This window comes from Sphaerodactylus townsendi, linkage group LG08, assembly GCF_021028975.2.
Source record: "Sphaerodactylus townsendi isolate TG3544 linkage group LG08, MPM_Stown_v2.3, whole genome shotgun sequence".
NCBI lineage: Eukaryota > Metazoa > Chordata > Lepidosauria > Squamata > Sphaerodactylidae > Sphaerodactylus > Sphaerodactylus townsendi.
This window is the reverse complement of record NC_059432.1, coordinates 112,179,093-112,201,855: the sequence shown is the minus strand read 5'-3', so window position 1 is coordinate 112,201,855 and position 22,763 is coordinate 112,179,093. Positions and strand designations below refer to the sequence as shown.

The 22,763-nt window shown below is 52.7% G+C and overlaps 1 protein-coding gene across 1 annotated transcript in view; it reads right to left on the bottom strand.

Moving 5' to 3' along the window:
• Positions 1-22,747, bottom strand: part of ATP13A5 (ATPase 13A5) — a 37,263-nt gene extending 14,516 nt beyond the window's left edge. The window contains exons 1-14 of the mRNA XM_048506977.1: positions 22,613-22,747; positions 20,749-20,821; positions 19,603-19,734; positions 18,160-18,330; positions 17,539-17,696; positions 15,856-16,044; positions 13,408-13,469; positions 11,121-11,271; positions 9,323-9,409; positions 7,689-7,845; positions 6,348-6,465; positions 3,830-3,954; positions 1,229-1,392; positions 266-391 (exon numbers count right to left, since the gene is read on the bottom strand). Coding sequence (XP_048362934.1) covers positions 266-391; positions 1,229-1,392; positions 3,830-3,954; positions 6,348-6,465; positions 7,689-7,845; positions 9,323-9,409; positions 11,121-11,271; positions 13,408-13,469; positions 15,856-16,044; positions 17,539-17,696; positions 18,160-18,330; positions 19,603-19,734; positions 20,749-20,821; positions 22,613-22,747 — 1,848 coding nt within the window. The remainder of the gene's footprint in view (positions 1-265; positions 392-1,228; positions 1,393-3,829; positions 3,955-6,347; positions 6,466-7,688; positions 7,846-9,322; positions 9,410-11,120; positions 11,272-13,407; positions 13,470-15,855; positions 16,045-17,538; positions 17,697-18,159; positions 18,331-19,602; positions 19,735-20,748; positions 20,822-22,612) is intronic.
• Between the last annotated feature and the right edge of the window lie 16 nt (positions 22,748-22,763).

The following is a 22,763-nucleotide window of genomic DNA, read 5'->3' as shown; positions in this document are numbered from 1 at the left end:
TTAGTCCTAATTCTTCCCCCCAGCATTTTCAATGGATGCCCCCTGGTTCTAGTATGGTGAGAAAGAGAGAAAAAAATTCTCACTCCAGAAGTGCCTCAAGTGGCAAGCGGGGACCCCACCTGTCCGGCCAGAAGAAAGTCCCGCCTGCTTCCCTCCTCCCAGAGGGATTCACTTCCAAGCCAAGCATGGCGGTCAGAGAGAGCCTGGTTCTGACTCCCCCCCACCCCACCCCACCCCACCCCCTTCCCCCATCCTCCCAGCTTACCTTTGGCACCAAACTGCTGAAGTATTTGATGAGGACCTGATAAGATTTCCCATTCAAGGCAAAATGGAACTCCTCCATGCCTGGCCTGCCACGCTCAGCCTTGTCCTCGATGGAGATGCAGAGATCCTAGAAATCAGGGGAGGATTGCTTTTGTTGGAGCAGCAGTGGCGTAGGAGGTTAAGAGCTCGTGTATCTAATCTGGAGGAACCGGGTTTGATTCCTGGCTCTGCTGCCTGAGCTGTGGAGGTTTATCTGGGGAATTCAGATTAGCCTGTGCACTCCCACACACGCCAGCTGGGTGACCTTGGGCTAGTCACAGCTTCTCAGAGCTCTCTCAGCCCCACCCATCTCACAGGGTGTTTGTTGTGAGGGGGGAAGGGCAAGGAGATTGTCAGCCCCTTTGAGTCTCCTGCAGGATATAAATCCAAACTCTTCTTCTTCTGGGTGGAATCCCAGGCACCGCTGGGGCAGGAACCAGATGTTGTGCCAGACCAGCCTGCAGCTGAGGTCTCCCCACAAGGAAAGGGCACTCGCACAGCCGTTGGGCACATGCATGCCCTCACACCCCCAGAAGGAGTTTTGTCCTTTTTCTCCTTCCTTGCTCACTTGGCTCAGCAACCACCTCCTGTCCGTAGCTGGTCAGCGGTGACGGCACTGGGCATTTCACCCTGAGCCCCACAGCCACCAAGGAAAGTGAAGCGGCAGAGAGTCATTGCGAGGATAAAATGGCCGAGAGGAGACGGTTGCGAGCCCCTCTCAGCCCCCACTGAGGAGAAATGAAGTAAATATATGAACAGATAAAACAGTGATAGTGCCTGGAGAGCGTTCTGTGCTGGGCTCGGGGCAGAGAAAAAGCCTTGGGAGTAAATACTAGTGAGTGGCGCGGGGGTCGTGCTTTTGCCCACACAGGCTGAAGAGGAGAAGCCCTCCCAACTCTATGGTTCCAGGGATGAACGGCCTTACTTTCCCTTCTGCAGGGTGTCGACGGCTGTCCTCCATCAGCTGCCAGGCAATGGAGGCTGGGCTGGACTCCTCTGGCTCGCTGCCTTCCACGAGGATCACTCTGCTGCTCCTGGAAATCATCCCAGAGTTCTTGGCGACAGTGACGGCTGTCTGGAGGTTGTCACCTGCAAAGCGGGAGGGCTGCTTTCAACCGTGGTGCCTTCGGTACTACCTCAGCGCTTAAACGTCATCCGTGCTGCCCAAGATCAGCCATCTCAAAAAGAGGTCTAAGCTGTCAAACAAACTTGAAGGCACTTTTTGTGGGCTGAAACTGCAGCAGCGGCATTTACTTGACTCTGAGCAACAAGCACAGGCCAGCGATTCCAAGAACAATGCTAGTCCTTCTGCACACTTGAGCGGTGGGGTGGGGGTGGGGATTGGCACCTGAGTCCCCCATAACATCTCACTTAGAGTACTGCAGTGCAGACTACATGGGGTTTCCCTTGAAGACTGTCTGGAGACTGCCATTAGTCCAAAACGCAGTCAAATCTTGCCTGGGACGAGCAGAGGACAGCTCATCACATCGTATGAGTGTTTGCAAGTGTCTGCCACAACCAGTCATGAAAGTGTTAACTCTCTGTGTGTAAACAGGATGTTGAGGTCACATTCTAACGAGCTGACCTATTGATTAGCTATTGGCCAGTTTGAATAGCCATTGCTTACACGACTATGCGCATGTATGCCAGTAGTTATAAAGTTAACCTGTTTTCTTTGTTCTCAAATATGCAGAATAGGGTTTATTGTTTTTCTCCACGCTACCCTACCTTGTTAGCTAGTAAACTTCTATACAAAGCAACTCATAAAGTATTTGGGTCTGTGGTGGTTTCTGCTAAACTCTGCTAATTTATTCATTTATTTATTTATTGGTTGGATTTATAGGCCGTCTCATCCCCGAAGGGCTCGAGGCGGCTCACAACATACTATACACCAACAATCCATAAAATACATAATAACAATCTCATTAAAACAAATCATTAAAATAATTATGTATACCTACCAACACATCCACCCCGCAGCAACTGTATTGGCTGGTTTGTTTTTTTCTGGATACAGGTGCAAGTTTTGAACACAGAGTCCCCCTGGGAGCCCTCCTACTCTTTCAGTACAACCCAGGAGACCATGAAGGCTGGAAGGACATCCCCAGGAGAGTGGCCTTTCCCCTGGTTCCCTCGGTGCTGTGGATCTGGGTCCGCTTGGGCCAGAGGCTGCCTCTCCTATTGGAGCACCTTCCTTATGAGGAGAGGCTGCAGCGTTTGGGGCTCTTTAGTTTGGAGAGGAGACGTCTGAGGGGGGATAGGATTGAAGTCTATAAAATTATGCCTGGGGTAGAAAATGTGGACAGAGAGAAATTTTTCTCTCTTTCTCACCATACTAGAACCAGGGGGCATCCATTGAAAATGCTGGGGGGAAGAATTAGGACTAATAAAAGGAAACACTTCTTCACGCAACGTGTGATTGGTGTTTGGAATATGTTGCACACAGGAGGTGGTGGATGGCCACCTCACCTGGATAGCTTTAAAAAAAGGGGCTTCTTTGATGGACAGATTGATGGAGGAGAAGTCGATCTCTGGCTACCAATCTTGATCCTCTTTGATCTGAGATTGCAAATGCCTTAGCAGACCAGGTGCTCGGGAGCAGCAGCAGCAGCAGAAGGCCATTGCTTTCACATCCTGCAGGTGAGCTCCCAAAGGCACCTGGTGGGCCACTGCGAGTAGCAGACTGCTGGACTAGGTGGACTCTGGTCTGATCCAGCTGGCTCTTTCTTATGTTCTTATGTACAGAAGTCTTTATTCTGGCCAGTGTTGCCCAGGAATTAAGATATTCCAAAACCTATTGGATGTCCCTGATGATCGATGGGATCTATAAGGTGTGTTATGATGGATCAGAAGCAAAACAATGGTTTGATTTTCCCTGGAATCCTGCCTTGCGCAGTGGTTAAAACCACATCTGGATGTTGCAGATGAACAAACCAATCGCCACAGGGCCAGGTGCCTTTGAGAGGGAGGTTTGCCAAGGAAGGCCGAAGCGGCAGCAGAATATCTCATCCGGCGTGACCAACGGAGCTCTTTACATGCAGCCTCTCAGGTTTCCTCTTTTGGACTTAAAAATGTTCTTGGAGACAGCACTAACAAATGCACATGGCTGGAGTGAGACAAAAGGCCTCTGCTAGAATGTCACACCTAAAGAACAGGAACTGGACTTTGTCCATCCTTCTTGCGTGGGCCCAAGCGGCAAACCCTGGAATCTACAACTGATATCCAGACCAGAGGAAGGGGTGCAGGAGTTCCTCTCTCTCTCAGGTACTGCGGTAGATTGACAATTTTGCTTGCAGAATTTTTAAAAATTCTATAAATATGTCAGTATAATTTTAATGCCACCTGAGCCATTAATGATACATTCTATGCTGCTACATAATTTTTTTAAAAAAGATTTGATAGGAAAGTAACCAGTGAATGTATTTCAAATTTTCTCAAATGTCCAATTCTCAAAAAGCAGGCGGGGAGGAGGAAAAGTACCTTTTCCTCGTTGATCCAAAATGTCTGAAAATGACACATTGCTCACCTGTGACCATCACACTCCGGATGCGAGCAGCCGTGAGCTCCTCCAGGACAGGTGCGGTCTCCGCCTTCAGCCGGTTCTCCATGACCAGAAGGCCCAGGAAGGTCAGGCCAGACTCCACCTCTTCCCTTGAGGAGGACAAAACGAAAGAAGGGAGGAATCATTTCCACCAGGGGTAAACAGAAGCTACTGTGTGAGCCTCCCTCCGACCCTAGGCTCTGGTTTCAGTTCCCTGGGGGGCCATCTTTTGGGGAGTCTGGGCCCACCTACCAGCCCTCCACCTCACCGCAAAAGCCCACCTGAGGATGTTGTAGGCCCAATGGATGGATGGATGGATGGATGGATGGATGGATGGATGGATGGATGGATGGATGGATGGATGGATGGATGGATGGATGGATGGATGGATGGATGGATGGATGGATGGATGGATGGATGGATGGATGGATGGATGGATGGATGGATGGATGGATGGATGGATGGATGGATGGATGGATGGATGGATGGATGGATGGATGGATGGATGGATGGATGGATGGATGGATAGATGGATAGATAGCCTATGTGTGTGTGTATATATATATACACACACATATATACATATATATACATGTATACATATATATATATATATGTGTCCAGTTCTGGTCGCCGCATCTCAAAAAGGATATTGAGGAGATAGAAAAAGTGCAGAGAAGGGCAACAAGGATGATTGAGGGACTGGAGCACCTTCCCTATGAGGAGAGGCTGCAGCGTTTGGGACTCTTTAGTTTGGAGAGGAGGTATGCGGCCCGAGGGGGATATGGATTGAAGTTCACTACAAAATTATGCATGGGTAGAAAATCTTGACAGAGAGAAATTTTTCTTCTCTTTTCACAATACTAGAACCAGGGGGCATTCATTGAAAATGCTGGGGGGAAGAATTAGATCTTCAATCAAAGGAAAACACTTCCTTCAACGCTAACGCGGTGGATTGGTGTTTGGAATATGCTGCCACAGGAGGTGGTGGATGGCCACTTCAACCTGGATAGCTTTTTTAAAAGGGGCTTTGGACATTGTGATTTTCATGGAGAGGAGAAGGTCGATTTATGGCTACCAATCTTGATCCTCTTTGATCTGAGATTGCAAATGCCTTAACAGACCAGGTGATCGGGAGCAACAGCCGCAGAAGGCCATTGCGTTCACATCCTACATGTGAGCTCCCAAAGGCACCTGGTGGGCCACTGCGAGTAGCAGAGAGCTGGACTAGATGGACTTTGGTCTGATCCAGCTGGCTTGTTCTTATGTTCTTATGTTCTTATATAGTTTGCCTATGTGTATGTATGTATGTGTGTATGTATGTATGTGTGTGTGTATATATATATATATATGTATATGTATATGCTTTTTCAGTGTGTGTGTGTGTGTGTGTGTGTGTGTATATTCACTGAAAAAGCATATATATGTATATGTGTTTGTGTGTGTGTGTGTGTATAGTTTGCCTATGTATACGAGCTTCAGCTCAACATAAGAAACCAGCAGAGAAAATGGATTTCTTTTTAAATGGTTTTATTGGGAAAATAACAAATGGAATAAAACAAAATCTCCCTCGCAATCACTCAATTACTGGGATAAAAACGCACGCATACAAGGTTTCCTAGGATGTAATTTAGAGGTGAAAGACAAGTTTAGGATATAGACAGAGAAGGGATGAGATATCAAAGATTATGTTACCAGTTTTGTAGTGAAGGTCCAGAAAACAGAGACCTAATGGCTAGGCTCTGGATGGTCAGCGCTGATGGAGCAATATTACTGACCACCCCCATTTTGGGTAACGCCACCCCCAAGATTAAAAAGGCCTCTCCTGGGGCTTAAAGCATTGGGGGGTAGAGACAGGACCATGGGGAAGAATTAGCTCCCCCTTGGCCCTTCCTCAACAAGAGTCAGAGCGTCAGATCAGCTTTCTGTAAAGAAGGGACCAAAAAGAAGGCTGATTGGATAACCATCTCAAATGCTTGGGAAAGGGACAGAGGATGCTGTGCGTGCAGGGCACCTGGGACTCAGTTGTTCACACCTGGAGTTGGATAAGATGGCACTAAGTACTTGGCTGTGTCAAGGTAGATTCCTCTCTGTAAGCAGGGCTGTTGCCTTTTGTGGCCCTGCCCCCAATCCCCCCCCCACCCAGCACGGTGCAGTGGTTAAGCGAGGTGGATTCTCATCTAGATTTCCCATTCCTCCTCTCTACTAACCTAGAGAACCAGTTTTGATCCCCAGCTCCTCCACTTGAGTGGCATGACCCTTATCTGGTGAACTGGATTTGTTTCCTTACTCCTACACATGAAGCCTGCTGGGCGATCTTGGGCCAGTCATGGTTCTCTCTGAACTCTCTCAGCCCTACCTGCCTCACAAGGGGTGTCTGTTGTGGCGAGAGGAAGGGAAAAGGAGTTTGTAGGCTGCCTTGAGCCTCCTCACAGGAGAGAAAGGTGGGGTATAAATCCAAACTCTTCTTCTTCTACGGCAGAATCTCGGGAGACCCCCTTACCTTTCCAAGCCATCCAGGTCCGTGTCCCCGCCCAGGGCAAGCGCCTTCTGTGCCAGCGCGATGACTCGGAAGCCTTGTGAGGTGTAGAATTTGAGCTCCTTCACGAAGTTCCTGGGAACTATCAGGGAAGAGTGTCAGAATCCCAAAAACACACGCAAACTCTTGTTGAAGAACAGTAGTTTTTATTCGTGTTGGATCTTCCCTGGCTAAACTACTGAGAATTGCCCGCGCAAAACCCAGTAATTAAAACAGCTCGTACCCCCCAGCCTGGGAAAGCGCGCCTAAAAGTTACCATCAAGAAGGTAACATGAGATGGTCAGGCAGTGACCTTGGGCACCACCTGGTACTGCGTCACATTCTAAACAGATCAGCAAATATATACAGTCAAGCCTATACTGAAAAATTTGAGGCCAGCCAAGCCTAAAAAACAAGGACTGTATATATAGGGACACAAGGCAATGAGGTATAAGCAGTTAGTTTGAGTATAATTTCAATAGATACTTCATAAACCGTCCATAAAGATTATTCATGAAGATATATTGTGATTATTTAACTGGATATAAAGGTAATAAACAAACACATAATGAGAGCATGTCATAAACATTGTCCATGAGGCACGAAACCTGCAATAGTCCTATTGCGTTCCAGTCAGTTGAAAGAGTCAGTATCTCCAATATTCAATGAATCAAAAAAATATTAAGACTCTTAATTCGTGGTAGGTGGTGACAAGCAGCAGCTCCAGCAAGTGGATGAAGATACCACGTATTCACGGCGACAGCAGCCACGCTCGCGAGAACGCCAGCTATGCGCCAGCTTAGTCCATCACGCTTTCAACAAAAAATCTAGCTGATTCACTGGAATGTTGAAGCCGTAAGCCGCTTTGTACTTTGTCAGGATCCCACTTTCCTACCAGCATGGCCAATTGGCCATGCTGATACAGAGGCTGATGGGAATTGTGTCTGAACATCTGGAGAGCCGCAGGTTCCTCACCCTGACTTAGCTAAACACACACAATAAAGAGAATTCAATCTCTATTTCTAATAGGATTTACCTGAACGCACTGGAAGAAATTTCTGTTGAAAACGTGGATCGAGCCTGCTAACGCCGCTTCTGCAAATGTGGGCTGCTGTCGCCCCCCCACATGATTTTAACTTCCCCTGAGCTCAAGCGTGCTCCACAGTAGAGAGGGCTCTGAGTGCCAGCTCTGGCACGCGTGCTATAGGTTCGCCACCACTGCCATAGCACAAGCAGCGGTATCTCTGCCCTCGCCCGGAGCAGGACAGAAACCACAGAGCCCACCCACCCACCCCGGCCTCTGGGCGCCTGTCGCTTGGCCTTTACCCGTCTCCGCTGTGCAGAAGCTGGCCACCATCTCTGGGGCTCCTTTCATGCAGAGGTCGAGGGAGTCCTTCCCCAGCTCCCGCACAATGACTGACATCCTCTGCAGAGAGGAGGAGAAAGGGAACTGGTGCACGATCACGATCCCGTCCACAGACGCCTGCAAGGGGGGAGAGGGACAGGGGGGGGGGTTCAGGCAGGGATCTGCATTCACGCGGGAGGGAGACTTACTGGGCCGGACACGCGCAGCTCTCCCACTAACTGTGGACTGTCTTCTTCCACACATCCCTGCCTGGAAATTAATGCCACAGGGAGGGGGCCTCCTGTTTGTCCCATCAATCAAAGACGCTCATTTGGTGGGTACACGAGAGAGGGGCCTTTTCAGGGGCAGCCCCCTGATCATGAGACAAACGCCCCAGGGAAGTGCCCAGAGGTGGGATCCAGCAGGTTCTCACCAGTTCCCGAGAGTGGGTTACTAATTATTGGTGCGTGCCGAGAGGGGGTGACTAATTGGGTCTGCTTTTCCGTTAGAAATCCCGTTAGGTCCAAAAATCATCAAGTCCTGTTGTTTCCTATGTGGCTGGTTAGCAAAGGTAGAAAACGGGATAATTCTCTCTGTTGGGCCGTTTTAAAAACATGTTTTAGAAATACGGTAAAGTTCTTTGTTTAAGGAAAGATAGATTGATAGATATTTATTATTACGGCCTTTTGGCCAGCCAATTACGGCCTTTTGGCCAGCCAACTTGTTTAAGGAAAGTCTCCTTCTTTTGATTTCTAGAAACAAAATTAAACATTTGAAAGTACGAAGGCAGTCAATTAGAGGAGAAGTAGTTGTTTCTGTTGGCAGTAGACGATAGGACTTGCTATAATGAGTTTAAATTATGGACAGAAAGATACCAGCTGGAAATTAGGGACTTTTTTTTTACAGAAAGAGTTTTTTACAGTAATAGAGAAATTATTAATGCCCCGCCCCCAGAATGCCCGGCCACGCCCCCATCGTGTCCCGCCCAGCCCCATTGGCGCTACGCCACTGTTTGAATCTCACCACCATGGGAACCTGTTACTAAAATGTTTGGATCCCACCACTGGGTGGGGCCATCCGTGGCACCCCCAGGAACGCCCAGACTTACTGGGCCGGACACACGCAGCTCTCCCACTAACCGTGGACTGTCTTCTTCCACACATCCCTGCCTGGAAATTAATGCCACAGGGAGGGGACCTCCTGTTTGCCCCATCAATCAAAGACGCTCATTTGGTGGGTACACGAGAGAGGGGCCTTTTCAGGGGCAGCCCCCTGATCATGAGACAAACACCCCAGAGAAGTGCCCCTGAGCTGCCGCCTCCTCCTTGCCTTAAGGTTACTCTTCAGCAGGCAACAAAGGACTGGTTGATTTAGGACCACATTTGGTAAGTTTAGCAGCATTTTTGAATAGTGGTTTTAAATGCTGGTTTTAAGGTTTTAATGCATCTTTTCAAGGTGTTATGTCCATTGTATTGTCGAAGGCTTTCACGGCCGGAATCACTGGGGTGCTGTGTGGTTTCCGGGCTGTCTGGCCGTGTTCTAGCAGCCCCCTTTTGCCCCGTTCGGAAGGGAGGACAAGCGGCTCAGGCTCCCCAGCGGAAAGTTCAGGGCCTACCTGGGAGGAAGCTGGTCCTGGTCTAATAACGGTGCCCTCGTCAGCCGTGCCGGTTTTGCTGTGCTCTGGACTGGCTTCTTCTATTTCCTGGAGCAGACCGAAAAACAAAACACAAACACACACACAAACACACACAGAGTGAAGGGATTCTGCATGCTTTTCAGCTTCTAACTGCGGCGGGGGGGGGGGGGGGACTGTGTGTATTGGGTAGGGTAGATTTCTGGGTGCAGCCAGGTCTGTCTTTGGGCAGCTCCAGGGGTCTCCAGCTGCAAACCCCGACTCCTCTCAGAGCCGGCTGCCCTCCCCCCTCCTTCAGGAAAAAACGAGGACTGAAGGCAGCCAGACAGGAGTTGGGGATTTTTTATTTATTTCATTTCATTTTTTAAACTGGATTTCTTATCCCGCCCTTTCCCAGACAAAGCCGGTCTCAAAACCAGTCCAATATCACTTGGCCATTAAAATATAAATGCAAATATAAATTCTTCAGATGGCAACTACTTAGGTACCCACCTAACCAGACCCCAACACAGTCTAAAATCGGACCATTCGTGTCAACTCTTAGCTTCAAACTAACTCTTTCTCACAATCTTTGTGAGAAAGAGGAGCAGCAGTGGCGTAGGAGGTTAAGAGCTCGTGTATCTAATCTGGAGGAGCCGGGTTGGATTCCCAGCTCTGCCGCCTGAGCTGTGGAGGCTTATCTGGGGAATATCTTGGGCTAGTCACAGCTTCTCGGAGCTCTCTCAGCCCCACCCACCTCACAGGGTGTTTGTTGTGAGGGGGGAAGGGCAAGGAGATTGACAGCCCCTTTGAGTCTCCTACAGGAGAGAAAGGGGGGATATAAATCCAAACTCTTCTTCTTCTTCTTCTTCTCTCTCTGCCCCAACAGGTGCGACTTCTCCGCTGTCCTTCTCCTCATTTCCCCCTTTAGCTGAATTCTGCTCCAAATTAGCGAAGCTCTGCGGGATGTTTGGCTGCTACGTTGTTTGTTTGGACAAGGACGAGACTATTGGTCTTTGCTTTGATTTAGTCTTTGCTTAGGCTAAGCCCCCTGCCCTGCCCTCTACTATACCAAATCCTTCCTCAATAAGCCTTTAAATCAGACCTCTGCTTCCGTAGGACACTGACTCTGCACAGTCACCTTTGTGGGTAAAAGCTACCAGTTTTCCACTCCCTGCCCAAATATGCACGCCAGTTCCCCATGCTGGTCCAAACACATGTTCCTGTGTTCGTAGGAGCATGGTGTCCTCTGTGCCACCTGTCTGGCCACAAGTGTCCCCCCCCCCCGCCCCGCAGAAGCTGAAACTCAAGTAGGGAGCTGGCCGAGGGCCCAAGCACATTCCAACCACCAGGTCGCCGTTACGCCCCCAGGAATTAAGGGAGGCAAATCCGGTTGGCTTTTGACTGACCTCAAGAGACCTTTCGTTTGGCAGCCACAGCAAGTCACTGCAAGTGCAAACCGCAGCCTCGGGATTCTGGCGCTCTGGCACCACCCAGTTCTCCACATTAGATACACGAGCTCTTTAACCTCCTACGCCACTGCTGCTCCCCCTTTGCCCGTGCCTGGAGCTCTTTGCCCGTGCTTGGAGCTCCTTCCCTTGTCTGCGCAACCGACTTAGAATTATGGAGTTGGAAGAGACCCCCAAGGGCCATCCAGTCCAACCCCCTGCAGCCATGCAGGAAGACACCCTCAAAGCACTCCCGTCAGATGGCCATCCAGCCTCTTGTTAACAACCGCCCAAGAAGGAGACTCCACCCCCCACCCCCTGGACTTCTGCTTTTGGAAGGAGCAAGGACTCACCCAGCCGGTGCCCTCAAACATCTTCAGGTCCAGCGGGTCCCCCTGGGTCTTCCCCTCCAGGACCAGCAGGGAGTGGCAGGTGGCCATGGCGCGGCAGAGGGGTCCCCAGGGCAAAGGCTGGCCGGAGGAGAAGCGGTGGGCTTTCAGGAAGCTGAGGGGAAGCAGAGGAGGCGTGTGGGGGGGGGCACAAACAGAGGGAAGAGCTGAGTCGGCCCACAGAACCACAGAGGTGGCCGGGAACTGCAGGGGGGCAGGACAGGGGGCGTGGCCTGTCATGGCCTGTCGAGAAACCAGTCCAGGAACTGGGCCCACTGGCGAGCTGGGTGAAGCAGCAGGCTAATGAAACCTCCTTGCGTTAAGGTTCACTTCAGAGCAACCTTCTCCCTGCCCTGCGGCAAATCCTCAGGAATGTGGCCTTGCGCCTCTCCTTCCCATTCATTAGGTGCCAGGAGGACGAGGAGGAGGAGGAAGAGGAGGAGGAGGAAGAGGAGGAGGAGAAAGAGGAAGAGGAAGAGGAAGAGGAGGAGGAGGAGGAAGAAGAGGAGGAAGGAGGAGGAAGAGGAGGAAGAGGAAGAGGAGGAAGAGGAGGAAGAGGAGGAGGTCGAGGACGAGGAGGAGGAGGAGGAGGGCGCCTGCGACAAGCTTGGCTGGGCTGGGGAAGGAGGAAGTGTCCTTCGGGCCTCCCTGGGAAACAGGCCAGGAGCTTTGAGTGGCTGCTTCAAAAACCTTTTATGGGCGCAAGATGAACAAAGAGGCAGAGGCGGAGCGCTCACGGGGACACAGGGGGTCACATGTCCCCGGGCACATTCCAGCTGGTCATGGGGGGTGGGGTGGGGGCTGCAGTGCAGAGGATGAGGCGGACCCACCCTGAGCAGCCCTCAGCCCAGGCTACAGAGGATGGAGCTCCTCCCCTCGTCCCAGGTGGGGCCTCTGCTGCCGGGGCCTGCTGAGGGGCTCAGGTGACTCGGACAGGATGCCCGGCTGCTGCTGCTCCTGCCCCGCTTGGCCTCCCAGAGGCTCCTGGGCCTCCCCATCCACATGCTGGAGGGATGCAGCAGAAGAAGAGGAAGAAGAGCTGGTTTTATACCCCGCCTTTCCCACCTGTAAGGAGACTCAAAGGGGCCTACAAGCTCCTTCCCCTTCCTCTCCCCACAACAGACACCTGGTGAGGCAGGTGGGGCTGGGAGAGTCCTGAGAGAACTGTGACCGGCCCAAGGTCACCCGGCAGGCTGCATGTGGAGGAGCGGGGAAAGAAACCCAGCTCTCCATCACTGCATCTCGGAGTCAGGAGAAGTTTCCCCAGAAGGGCCCTGCCTGTCAGGGCCACGGCTCAGCAGAAGAGTCTCTGCTCATCACGCAGGAGACCCCCGGTTCAGTCCCCGGCATCTCCAGTTAAAGGGACCAGGGAACAGGGGACGGGGAAGTCCTCTGCCTCAGACCCTGGACAGCAGCTGCCAGTCAGGAGAGGCGATGCTGGACTTGAAGGACCGATGATGGGCAGGTTCCTGTGTTCATGGGGTGTGGGCCATGCTTGACCATTCACAGCCCCCCCCCCCCAAACTCATGCCCAGCTGTGATCTTCTCCAAGGTCTGGTGTGGCATGAAGCCCACCACCCATCTCAGGCTAAAGCTGGACCTACACAGAATTGCAGAGCGGTCTAGTGCAGTGGTGGCGAACCTTTTGCACTTCAGACGTTATGGACTACAATTCCCATCAGCCCCTGCCAGCATGGCCAATTGGCCATGCTGGAAGGGGCTGATGGGAATTGTAGTCCATAACATCTGGAGTGCAAAAGGTTCGCCACCACGGGTCTAGTGTGACCAACCTGGGTGGGTGCGGGGGGTCTAGCCTCAAGGGGGATTGGCAGGCAGTTGACTGTGCCCCTCCCCCAGAATATCGAAAGCAGCTGCAGGAGGAGGGGGCTGCTGCTGCTCGGAATTCTGCTCGCCATCCTGTTCTCCATCCTGCCTTCCCTCCCAGCAAGACATTCTGCTCTCTGCCTGGAGAAAGCAGGTAGATATGGGGGAGGGGGGTATTTTGAGCAGGGAAACAGTCAGAGGGGAAAGGGTTAAGCACCTCTGACGCACTCAGACAGCCTTGGGCAGCTACACTTGATTTTATTTTTACACTTGATTTTATTGGGGGGGGGGGGAGAGGGTGCAGAGAATGTGTTTTGTTCTGAAGTTGCCCCTTCCCCTCGGGGGCGGAGTCTTGGTGTGGATTCCAAAGCTTCCTGATTCCCAAAGACAATTTTTCATAGCAGAAGAAGGAAGCCGGAGGCCTTACCTGCCATCTTGGCAAGGGATGGTGCCCCAGAGGTCCAGGCCGTCTTCCGTCAGGGTGCCAGTCTAGAGTCAAGGGAACAGCGCAACTGCAGTGCCGGAAGGCAAGGGCCCCGATCCAGAACTCACTCCCAGGAGAGCCCCAGGACTGGTTCTTCTTGAGTGAACGGACTTGAGGCAGGGGAGGGGGCACAGGCACACGGAGGAAACTTGGGGTGGGGGGGGAGAACACCTCCTTCCCTCAGACCATGCAGTGGACGCCCGTCCTCTGGCTGCTGAGCCCGCATTAAACCTGCAGAATTCTAATTGTTAGAAATGCTCAGTGTCCATGGAGACCCAGCATGGCGTGGAGGTTAAAGTGTCAGACTGGGATTTGGGAGAGCTGGGTTTGAATTCCAGCTCTGCCATGGAAGTTTGCTGGGTTCTCTTCTTGGGCCAGTTATTCACTCTCAGCCTAATGAAGCACTCATCTGTTCAGATCCCACAAACCCCGGTCTACCCACTATACCACACTACCAATTCACCACACGGAGTTGCTCTGAGAATAAAATAAAGGAGATAAGCTGCTTTGGCCCCCATCGGGAGAAAAGCAGGGAGGAATTTTCCAGGGTGGTTCACTATGGCCCTTGCTGTTTACCACTGAAATCCAAATTAAATGGTGGGAATACCATCAAGGCCATCAACACCTGGGCCGTACCTGTCATCAGGTACACCGCTGGAATCATCAACTGGACACAGGATGATTTGGGCGCATTGGATAGAAAAGCTCAGATGTTTATGACAATGAACTATGCCTTACACCCACATAGTGATACCAATAGACCAGGGGTCTTCAAACTATGGCCCTCCAGATGTTCATGGACTACAAATCCCATCAGCCCCTGCCATGCATGGCCAGCATGGCCTACAAATCCCACCAATTGGCCATGCTGGCAGGGGCTGATGGGATTTGTAGTCCATAACGTCTGAAGTGCAAAAGGTTGCAGATCCTTGCAATAGACTATACCCATGGTGGCGAACCTTTGGCACTCCAGATGTTATGAACTACAATTCCCATATGCTCCTGCCAGCATGGCCAATTGGCAATGCTGGCAGGGGCTGATGGGAATTGTACTCCATAACATCTGGAGTGCCAAAGGTTCGCCACCACTGGACTATACCTTCCCCGGAGATCTGGTGGGAGAGGATTACTGCAAATAAAGCAAACAGTGAAGGAGGAGAAACATGCGCTGACTGATTATGTGAATGAAAGTCACACAGAAATTGACTGAAGTGAAGAACAGGCATTTACTGAAAGCTCAGAGAACCAAACAGGAGTACAGGAAAAAAATGTGATTGAAACAAGGACTGGAAGCTGGAACAAGAAAGCTCTGCACGGCCAGTTTCTGGAGAAGATCAAGGACAAGGTGGACAACGAAAAGACCTGGCTGTGGCTAACAGCTGGAACTCTGAAAAAGGAAACTAAACCACTGATTTAAGCCGCTGAAGAGAAGGGGGTTGTGACAAATACGATCAAGGCCAGAATCGAAAAATCCTCAGATGCTGCAGATTGTGCAAGGAAACTGACGAAACTGTAGATCCCGTACTCAGCTGCTGCAAAAAGATCTGCCAGACTGAGTACAAACAGAGGCCCAACTCAGTGGCCAAGATGATCCACTGGAATTTATGCAAGAATTACAACACGAGGACAGCTAAAAACGGGTGGGAACCTGGTCTAGAGAAAGTCACAGGAAATGAGAAGGTCAAGGTCTTGTGGAGCTTTCGAATCCACATGGACAAAGTGTTGGCGCATAATACCCTGGACATCACAATGACTGAGGACAAGAAAATGACCATCATTGACATATCTGGTGACAGCATGAGAAGGTCACTAAATACCACGATTTGAAAATTAAGATTCAGGGACTATGGCACAAACCGGCTGAGGTTGTCCCAGTGGTAGTCGGCACCCTGGGGGGACATTCTGGACAAAGTAGGGCTGCACTTGACACACCTTCAAATTGACAAAATCAACATCTGTCCGGTTCAGAAGGCTGCCCTGCTGGGACCTGCACAAACACTATGCTGAGGCATTACCACTTCCCAGGCCTCTGGGTGGGGCTCGACTTGTAATGAAAGGCCAGCAGCCATTTACAAAACTGGTAGCTGTGATATTAAACGAAATAATAATTTCCTCAATTGTTACAACCACCCTGCACAGTAGGCTGGTTTGTTTATCCCCAAATTGTCAGTGGGAAACTGAAGGTAAAAGAGAGTGGCCAAGTGAAAGGACTGGGGGTCAGATGGGAAGTGCCCCCCCCACCCCACCTCTTCTCTCCACTACCTCATCCCCGCCAGACAGCCCGCCAGACAGCCCGCCAGACAGCCCGCCAGCCTGACAGACAGACAGACAGACGGACAGACAGACAGCCCGCCCATCCGCCCTGCGGCTGCAGAGGGCCTTTCCACGCACCTTGTCGAAGCACATGAGATTGATTTGCCCGCAGATGTTGATCCTCTGAGGGCTGATGCAGAAGATCTTCTTCTTTTTCAGCCTCCGCTGGGCGTAAATGATGCCCGTGGTCAGGGCGGCAGGCAGGGCTGGGGGCACGGGGATCGTCAGCAGGAGGAGGGCCATGGCCACCGTGTCCGCTCCGGGTTGCTGGGGGGAGAGAGCGCGCACAAGGTCACCAAGGAGCACACCTGCGTGCCCTGCAGGTGGGGGGACCCGGTCCCAGGGCAGCGGATCTCCTGGAGAGAGGAGGAAGAAGGTCAGACAAGGCCCAGCCGCAGAGGCAGCTAGGAAGACAGTCTGATCCCCTGCATTTGTACAAACACAACCCCACCTCACACCTTTCGTTAGGACCCACAAAAATGACACAAGACGGCATACCGCTGACTAGCCCAAACGATTATTGTGCAGCTGAATCAAGGGAAAATGGGGGGGGAGGGTGTCTCTCTCCCGCTCATACTGTTTTCCCCATGTTAGTTTTCTGTGCGTCTGCATTTACACCATAGGGGTGTGAAAGTTAGACAATGAAGAAATCTGACAGGAAGGAAGTTTCCGAAGGCAGCAAAGGCAGCCGTGTTGGTCTGCAAGGAAACAGCTGGATCTGAGATTGCAAATGGCTTAACAGTCCAGGTGCTCGGGAGCAGCAGCAGCAGCAGAAGGCCATTGCTTTCCCATCCTGCCTGTGAGCTCCCAAAGGCACCTGGAGGGCCACTGCGAGTAGCAGAGAGCTGGACTAGATGGACTCTGGTCTGATCCAGCAGGCTAGTTCTTATGTTCTTAAGGCCCTTGCTTTCACCTCCTGCCTGTGAGCTCCCAAAGGCACCTGGTGGGCCACTGCGAGTAGCAGAGTCCTGGACTAGATGGACTCTGGTCTGATCCAGCTGGCTAGTTCTTATGTTCTTAAGGCCATTGCTTTCACCTCCTGCCTGTGAGCTCCCAAAGGCACCTGGAGGGCCACTGCGAGTAGCAGAGAGCTGGACTAGATGGACTCTGGTCTGATCCAGCTGGCTCGCTCTCTATGTTCTTAAGGCCCTAAGCTTTTCACCTCCTGCCTGTGAGTCTCAAAGGCACACAAGTAGCAGAGAGCTGGGACTGATGGATTTGGTCTGATCCAGCTGGCTTCAGTTTTTAAGGTTCTCAGCCACACCTCTGCCTCCCAGAGTCTTAAAGGCACCTGGAGGGCCACTGCGAGTAGCAGAGAGCTGGACTAGATGGACTCTGGTCTGATCCGGCAAGGCTCTTTCTTATGTTCTTATGTTCTTAAGCACCTCAAGAGACCAGCCAGATCTTCAAGAGCCCGACTGTCAGGAACAACGGTGATTCCTTGGAAATGTGGTGTTAGAGGAGAGTTTTGCAGACCCTGTGGACCTCCAAAAAGGCAAGCAGGTGGCCTCTAGACCAAATCAACCCCGAGAACCCCCTTAAAGCTACAACCTCTACCCTGAGGCTATCCTACTTTGGTCTCATCAGGAAACGTCAAGAGTCCACGGAAGAGACCAGAATGCTGGGAAAGGGAAGGAGGAAAAAAGGGAGACTCAACATGACGTGGATGAATTCTCTAAATGAAGATACGGCTGTCAGTTTGCAAGATCTGAGCAAGGCGGTTAAGGAGAGGACGTTTTGGAGGACATTCATTCTTCTCACCTTGTGCTTGGTGTAAACGTAGATGGCGTAGACCAGGCCCAGCACGGCGATCACGGCCAGGCCCAGGATGAACCGGAAGGCGTCTCTGTAGATTTTGAAGTTCAGGGGCTTCGGGTACAGGATGGACCTCACCAGGTCTCCCTTGGCCGTGTTGAAGCCTGCAGCGGCGAGAGGCCCCGCGGGAAACAGGGTCACGGGGGAGGCCACGGGCAGAGGTGACACCCCCTTCAGGATTAGATTTCATGGAGGAGGGGAGGCCCATCGGCAGCTACCAGCCATGGTGACTAAAGGGAACCTCCACGTTCAGAGGCAGTCAACCTCTGAATCCCAGTGCCAGGAAGAAACGTCAGGGGAAGGCCTCGGCCTCTTGAGTCACTCTTCTTGTTGCTGGCTCTCCATAGTAATTGTTTGGCCCCTGCATGAGACCCTGGGCCCTCCCTGGCCTGATCAGGCAGGGCTCTTCTTACATTCTCGGAGACCCTAGCATGGCTCTCCAGAGGGCCAGATGGCCACATGGCTGCTCTGCTTGAGGCGTATCTTGCCTGGGTGGAGTCAACTTCAGCACTGCCGCCCCCCCCAGCCCCCTTCCTCCTAGCAAGGAGCCCCTGCTCACTCACTCACCCGTCTGCAACACCACCGCTCTGGGAGGCCCTTTCCCCATTTGCTTCGTCTGGATGACTTCCGTGCCACAAAAGAGGACGTGCCGCCGGTAGTCCTCCACACTGTGCGTCTTCCAGGGAAGGGTGTTCTCCGTGTGGGGCAAGGCGGTCTTGGTCACTGGGACGCTTTCACCTGGAACACGCCCACCACACCCCACCTGGCTCAGAAGGCTGGTCTGGCTCCCCCCCTTCCCCCCCCTGGCCACTGCGCAAGACACTCACCCACTCAAGCCGGACTGGAAGGCCAGGGAGTTTAACTCTCCAAGAAATGCCATAAACAAACAAAGCGCCCCTGCCCCCCCCCCCCCCCCCCCAGGTCCTCTCCCTTCTCAGCCCTTCAGGCCTGGAGGTTTTTAAACAGAGGCTGGATGAACATATCTCAGGAGTGCTTTGACTGTGTGTTCCTGCATGGCAGGGGGTTGGACTGGATGGCCCTGGGGGGTCTCTTCCAATGGTGGGATCCAAAAATTTCAGTAACAGGTTCCCATGGTGGTGGGATTCAAACTGTGGCATAGCGCCAATGGGGCTGGGCGGGGAACGACGGGCTGTGGCCAGGCATTCCGGGGTGGGGCATTCCTTGGCGGGGCTGTGGCAAGGAAGCAGCTGCTGCGCCGGTCCTTGGGCAGGAAACGAATGCACGCAGGTGCAGGCTGCCACGCACGCCGGTGCACCTCCTGCTGGACTGCTTCAAGTTCTGTGCGCTACTGCTGAGAGGAGGGGCTTAACTAAGGCAAAAATCACGTGGCAAAATCACCCATGAGTCACCCCCTCTCGGCACACACAAATAATGAGTAACCTACTCTCGGGAACCTGTGAGAACCTGCTGGATCCCACCTCTGCTGGGGCGTCTCTTCCAACTCTATGATTCTATGATTGTATGATATTGGGCTTCCAGTTCAACTTGCCTTTCAGATTGAGTGGAAGCAACCAAATCAGGAGGACACAACAGCCACAACTCAGGTTACTACCAAGAACCGTCAGCCCACAAACGTGGCCCCTCGGCCTCCCCTGGGAGCTGGCTGGCTGGCAGCACAAGCCTTCCCCTGACCCCCCGTTCACCACGGAGGGATGGAAGGCAGTCGGTTTCCAGCACATGGACATGTGGAGCCCCCTTCCACAGAATTAGGCCCCTGGACCCCTCTCTACTCTCCAGGGTCTCGGGTTGAAAATGCTGACGTCACTCCTTCCCTGGACCCAGAGATGCTGCTGGTGACTGAACCTGGGCCTTTCTGCTGCGTCAGAGCAACAGGGGGGCCAAGGGGCTTGTGGGCCTTTGTGAAGGAGCTGACCTCACCTGCGTCCCCTGCAGTAACTCCACCCTTCCTGTGCAAAGCAGCCCAAACCCCAAGGCCCCCTCCCTCCCTCCCCCCTCCCTCCCTCCCCTGCTCGCTCGCTCGCACGTTACCTGTCAGCATCCCTTCATTGACAATGCAGCTGCCATCCAGCAGGACCGCATCGCAGGGCAGGCAGTGCTTCTGGCCTTCCAAGAGGACGATGTCTCCTGGCACCAAGGAAGAAGACTCCACCTGACGGCGACCTGCGGGGGGAGGGGGGGCAAAAGCAAAAGAGGGGAAGGACTCTCAGAAGGCCGTCCTTGCGGGTTGAGCCCAGGCGACTCTCCTGCCCTCTCCTCAGGTTGGGGGGTGGGGGGGTTATGGCCATAGAGGAAGCAGACAGAGGCTCAACAAGGCCTGTGGGATCTGCCCCCCCCCACAGCCTTGAGAGATGTGTACCCAACCTCTTTGCCAGCTGGGAGGCGCCCCCTCATGCCCTGCAAAGGACCAAGTGAGAAGAACGGGTTCCCCATCTCTTTGGGACAGCCCAGTTGCAGAGTGGAGGACCGGCCCCCCAAGGAGGCCTCTCTGAGGCACCTTCATCTGACAGGCACCCCCAGGAGGGTTCCCTGATGCTCAGAGGACACAGAAGGGCCAAAACCACCCCCTGGATTTGTTTCTGGACTGCCGCACCAGATCAAGGAGAGGCCTCTGGGTCCACACGCAAGCCCCCAAACAGAGCCCCCCGACCCAGCCAGGCTGCTCCCTGGCACCCCATAAGGAGAGGCAGAAGGCCCAGAGGTGCTATTCGGCTGCCCCGGCTAGTAGCCAATGAGGCATTAATTTCTCTCCATCTGTTCAACCTCCATGGCTTGAAGAAGAAGAAGAAGAAGAAGAAGAAGAAGAAGAAGAAGAAGAAGAAGAAGAAGAAGAAGAAGAAGAAGAAGAAGAAGAAGAAGAAGAAGAAGAAGAAGAAGAAGAAGAAGAAGAAGAAGAAGAAGAAGAAGCTCTTCCCCCCTCACAACAAACACCCTGTGAGGTGGGTGGGGCTGAGAGAGCTCTGAGAAGCTGTGACTAGCCCAAGGTCACCCAGCTGGCGTGTGTGGGAGTGCACAGGCTAATCTGAATTCCCCAGATAAGCCTCCACAGCTCAGGCGGCAGAGCGGGGAATCAAACCCGGTTCCTCCAGATTAGATACACGAGCTCTTAACTGGGAGGGAGGGAGGGAGGGAGGGAGGGAGGAGCAGCTGCTGGGTCCATAACACACACACACACACCTTCATGTTTAACCCAGGCTATGACTTGCACGTTGTTGTGTTCTTCCACCAGGTTGTGCAGCTTGACGGATTGCTGTGGATAGAGAAGCAAAAGGTCCTCTGAAGATGCCAGTCACAGATGCGGGCGAAACGTCAGGAGAAAATGCTGCTGGAACACAGCCACACAACCCAGAAAACCCACCACACCCCAGTGATTCCAGCCATGAAAGCCTTTGACAACACTCAGAAAAGGTTAACATGCTGGGTGGTGCCTGGGGATTGGAGGGGGGCGGAGGGGGGGGCTGCCAGGACCACACCCCCAGCACGGAGAAGGGGAGCCTAATAGGGTCAGCCAGGCCCTGCCTGCTCCCCCCTTGCCCTGGGAGGTCCCTGCTGTAACCCCCCCCCTCCCCCCCCGCTCACCCTGCAGAAACCGGGGCTGCCAGGCAAAAAGGACTGGGACATCAGGGGAAAGGGCTGCACAGATAGACTGCTTCCATCCACAGAGGTTATCGTGGTGCAGAGCTGCCTCCCACGCAGGGCTGTCATCTCAGACTTTTGAACAGAATGTTGCGGAGTGATTTGGAAACAGATCTGGGGCTTGAAACCTAGTTTGTCCCAGGATAAACCAGCCATGACTCACACTCCTCAGCTCCAGAAAGCAACACCCTTGATGCATTAACAAAGACTTAATTTTTCCCAAAGCGTCATGAACACATGACACACAGTTTACGCATCTGGGCACAGCAACGCTCCACAGTGCCTCAAGATGTTGCAAACACAATCAGTCATGGCTGTTGTGGGTTTTCCAGACGGTGTGGCCACAGCCTGGTAGTTTTTGCTCCTGACGTTTCACCCACGTCTACGGCTGGTGTCTTCAGAGGGAGGTCAGGGCAAGGTGTGTCACTCTCCATGGCACAGTGTGGGGCGTTTTGTGCCGTTGGGTACCAGTTTCGAATGTGTGTGACTAACTTCAGAAACTCCACCCAGACACATGCAGATGCCTCTCAAATAAGGTGACTAGATTGTCACCTTTGTGAACCGGGACCCAGGCGGGCGCGGTTGCAGAAACGGGAGCGGCCCAGAAGGCAGTGCGGCAGCCTTCCAAAAATTGGGACAGTTCAACAAACCTACGGGACGCGGGACAAATTGGTTTAAGGCGGGACTGTCCCGCCAAAAGTGGGACGTCTGGTCACCTTAGTCTCAAACCACCAGGACACCTACAAATGCCAACTGCGAAGGAACTCCACCTGGACACATGCAGGTGTACCTCACCCTGGGAGGGAGACAAAACCGATACCCAACTTCACAAAACACACCATCTTGTGCCACAGAGAGAAACATTTCTTCTCATGACAGACCTGTGAAGTTACCAGCCATAGCTCCGGGCGAAGTGTTAGGAGCTAAACCTATCAGACCACGGCCACACAGCCAGGGAAACCCAGAACAGCCAGTATGTCTCCTGATTGATTAAATTTGTTTTCACAACTTCTTGCACTAACTCTGTTACTTTGACGTTTCCGTTTTGGGGATTTTGCAGGCAGGCCTTGAAGTCCTCCCCCTCCCTCTTTCTAAGTTTCATTGTCAAGTCACAGCTTACTCAGGGAGACCCTGGTGGGAGGTGCTCAGAGATGGTTTTGCCATTGCCTCCCTCCCCATCATGACCCCCGAGCCCCTTGGAGGACTCCCACCCAAATACCCCACCCCCAACACGCCCCAGCCCCCGACATGTGACTGCAATGGCAGCACCTAGGCTGAGCTGCCCCAGATGTTTCCATTTCAGCTCTGCCTCTGCAAACAGGCACGTGGTAGAGGGATGCAGCTACGTGGGAGGGGAGGAGAACACAGCTGCCTGTGGGTGGGCAAAGGGGGGAAAGGCACCAACACTGCCCTGGCCAGGCCAGAGGGGGAGGCCTCCAACTTGACCCTCCAACCAAAGGCAGGGGGCAGCTTCTTCTCTCTTCTTCGCGGAGGACAAAGAGGGCAGGCGGAGCAGCCCCCGTATCGTCGCAGAGGTCATGCTATGTTTTGGAAAG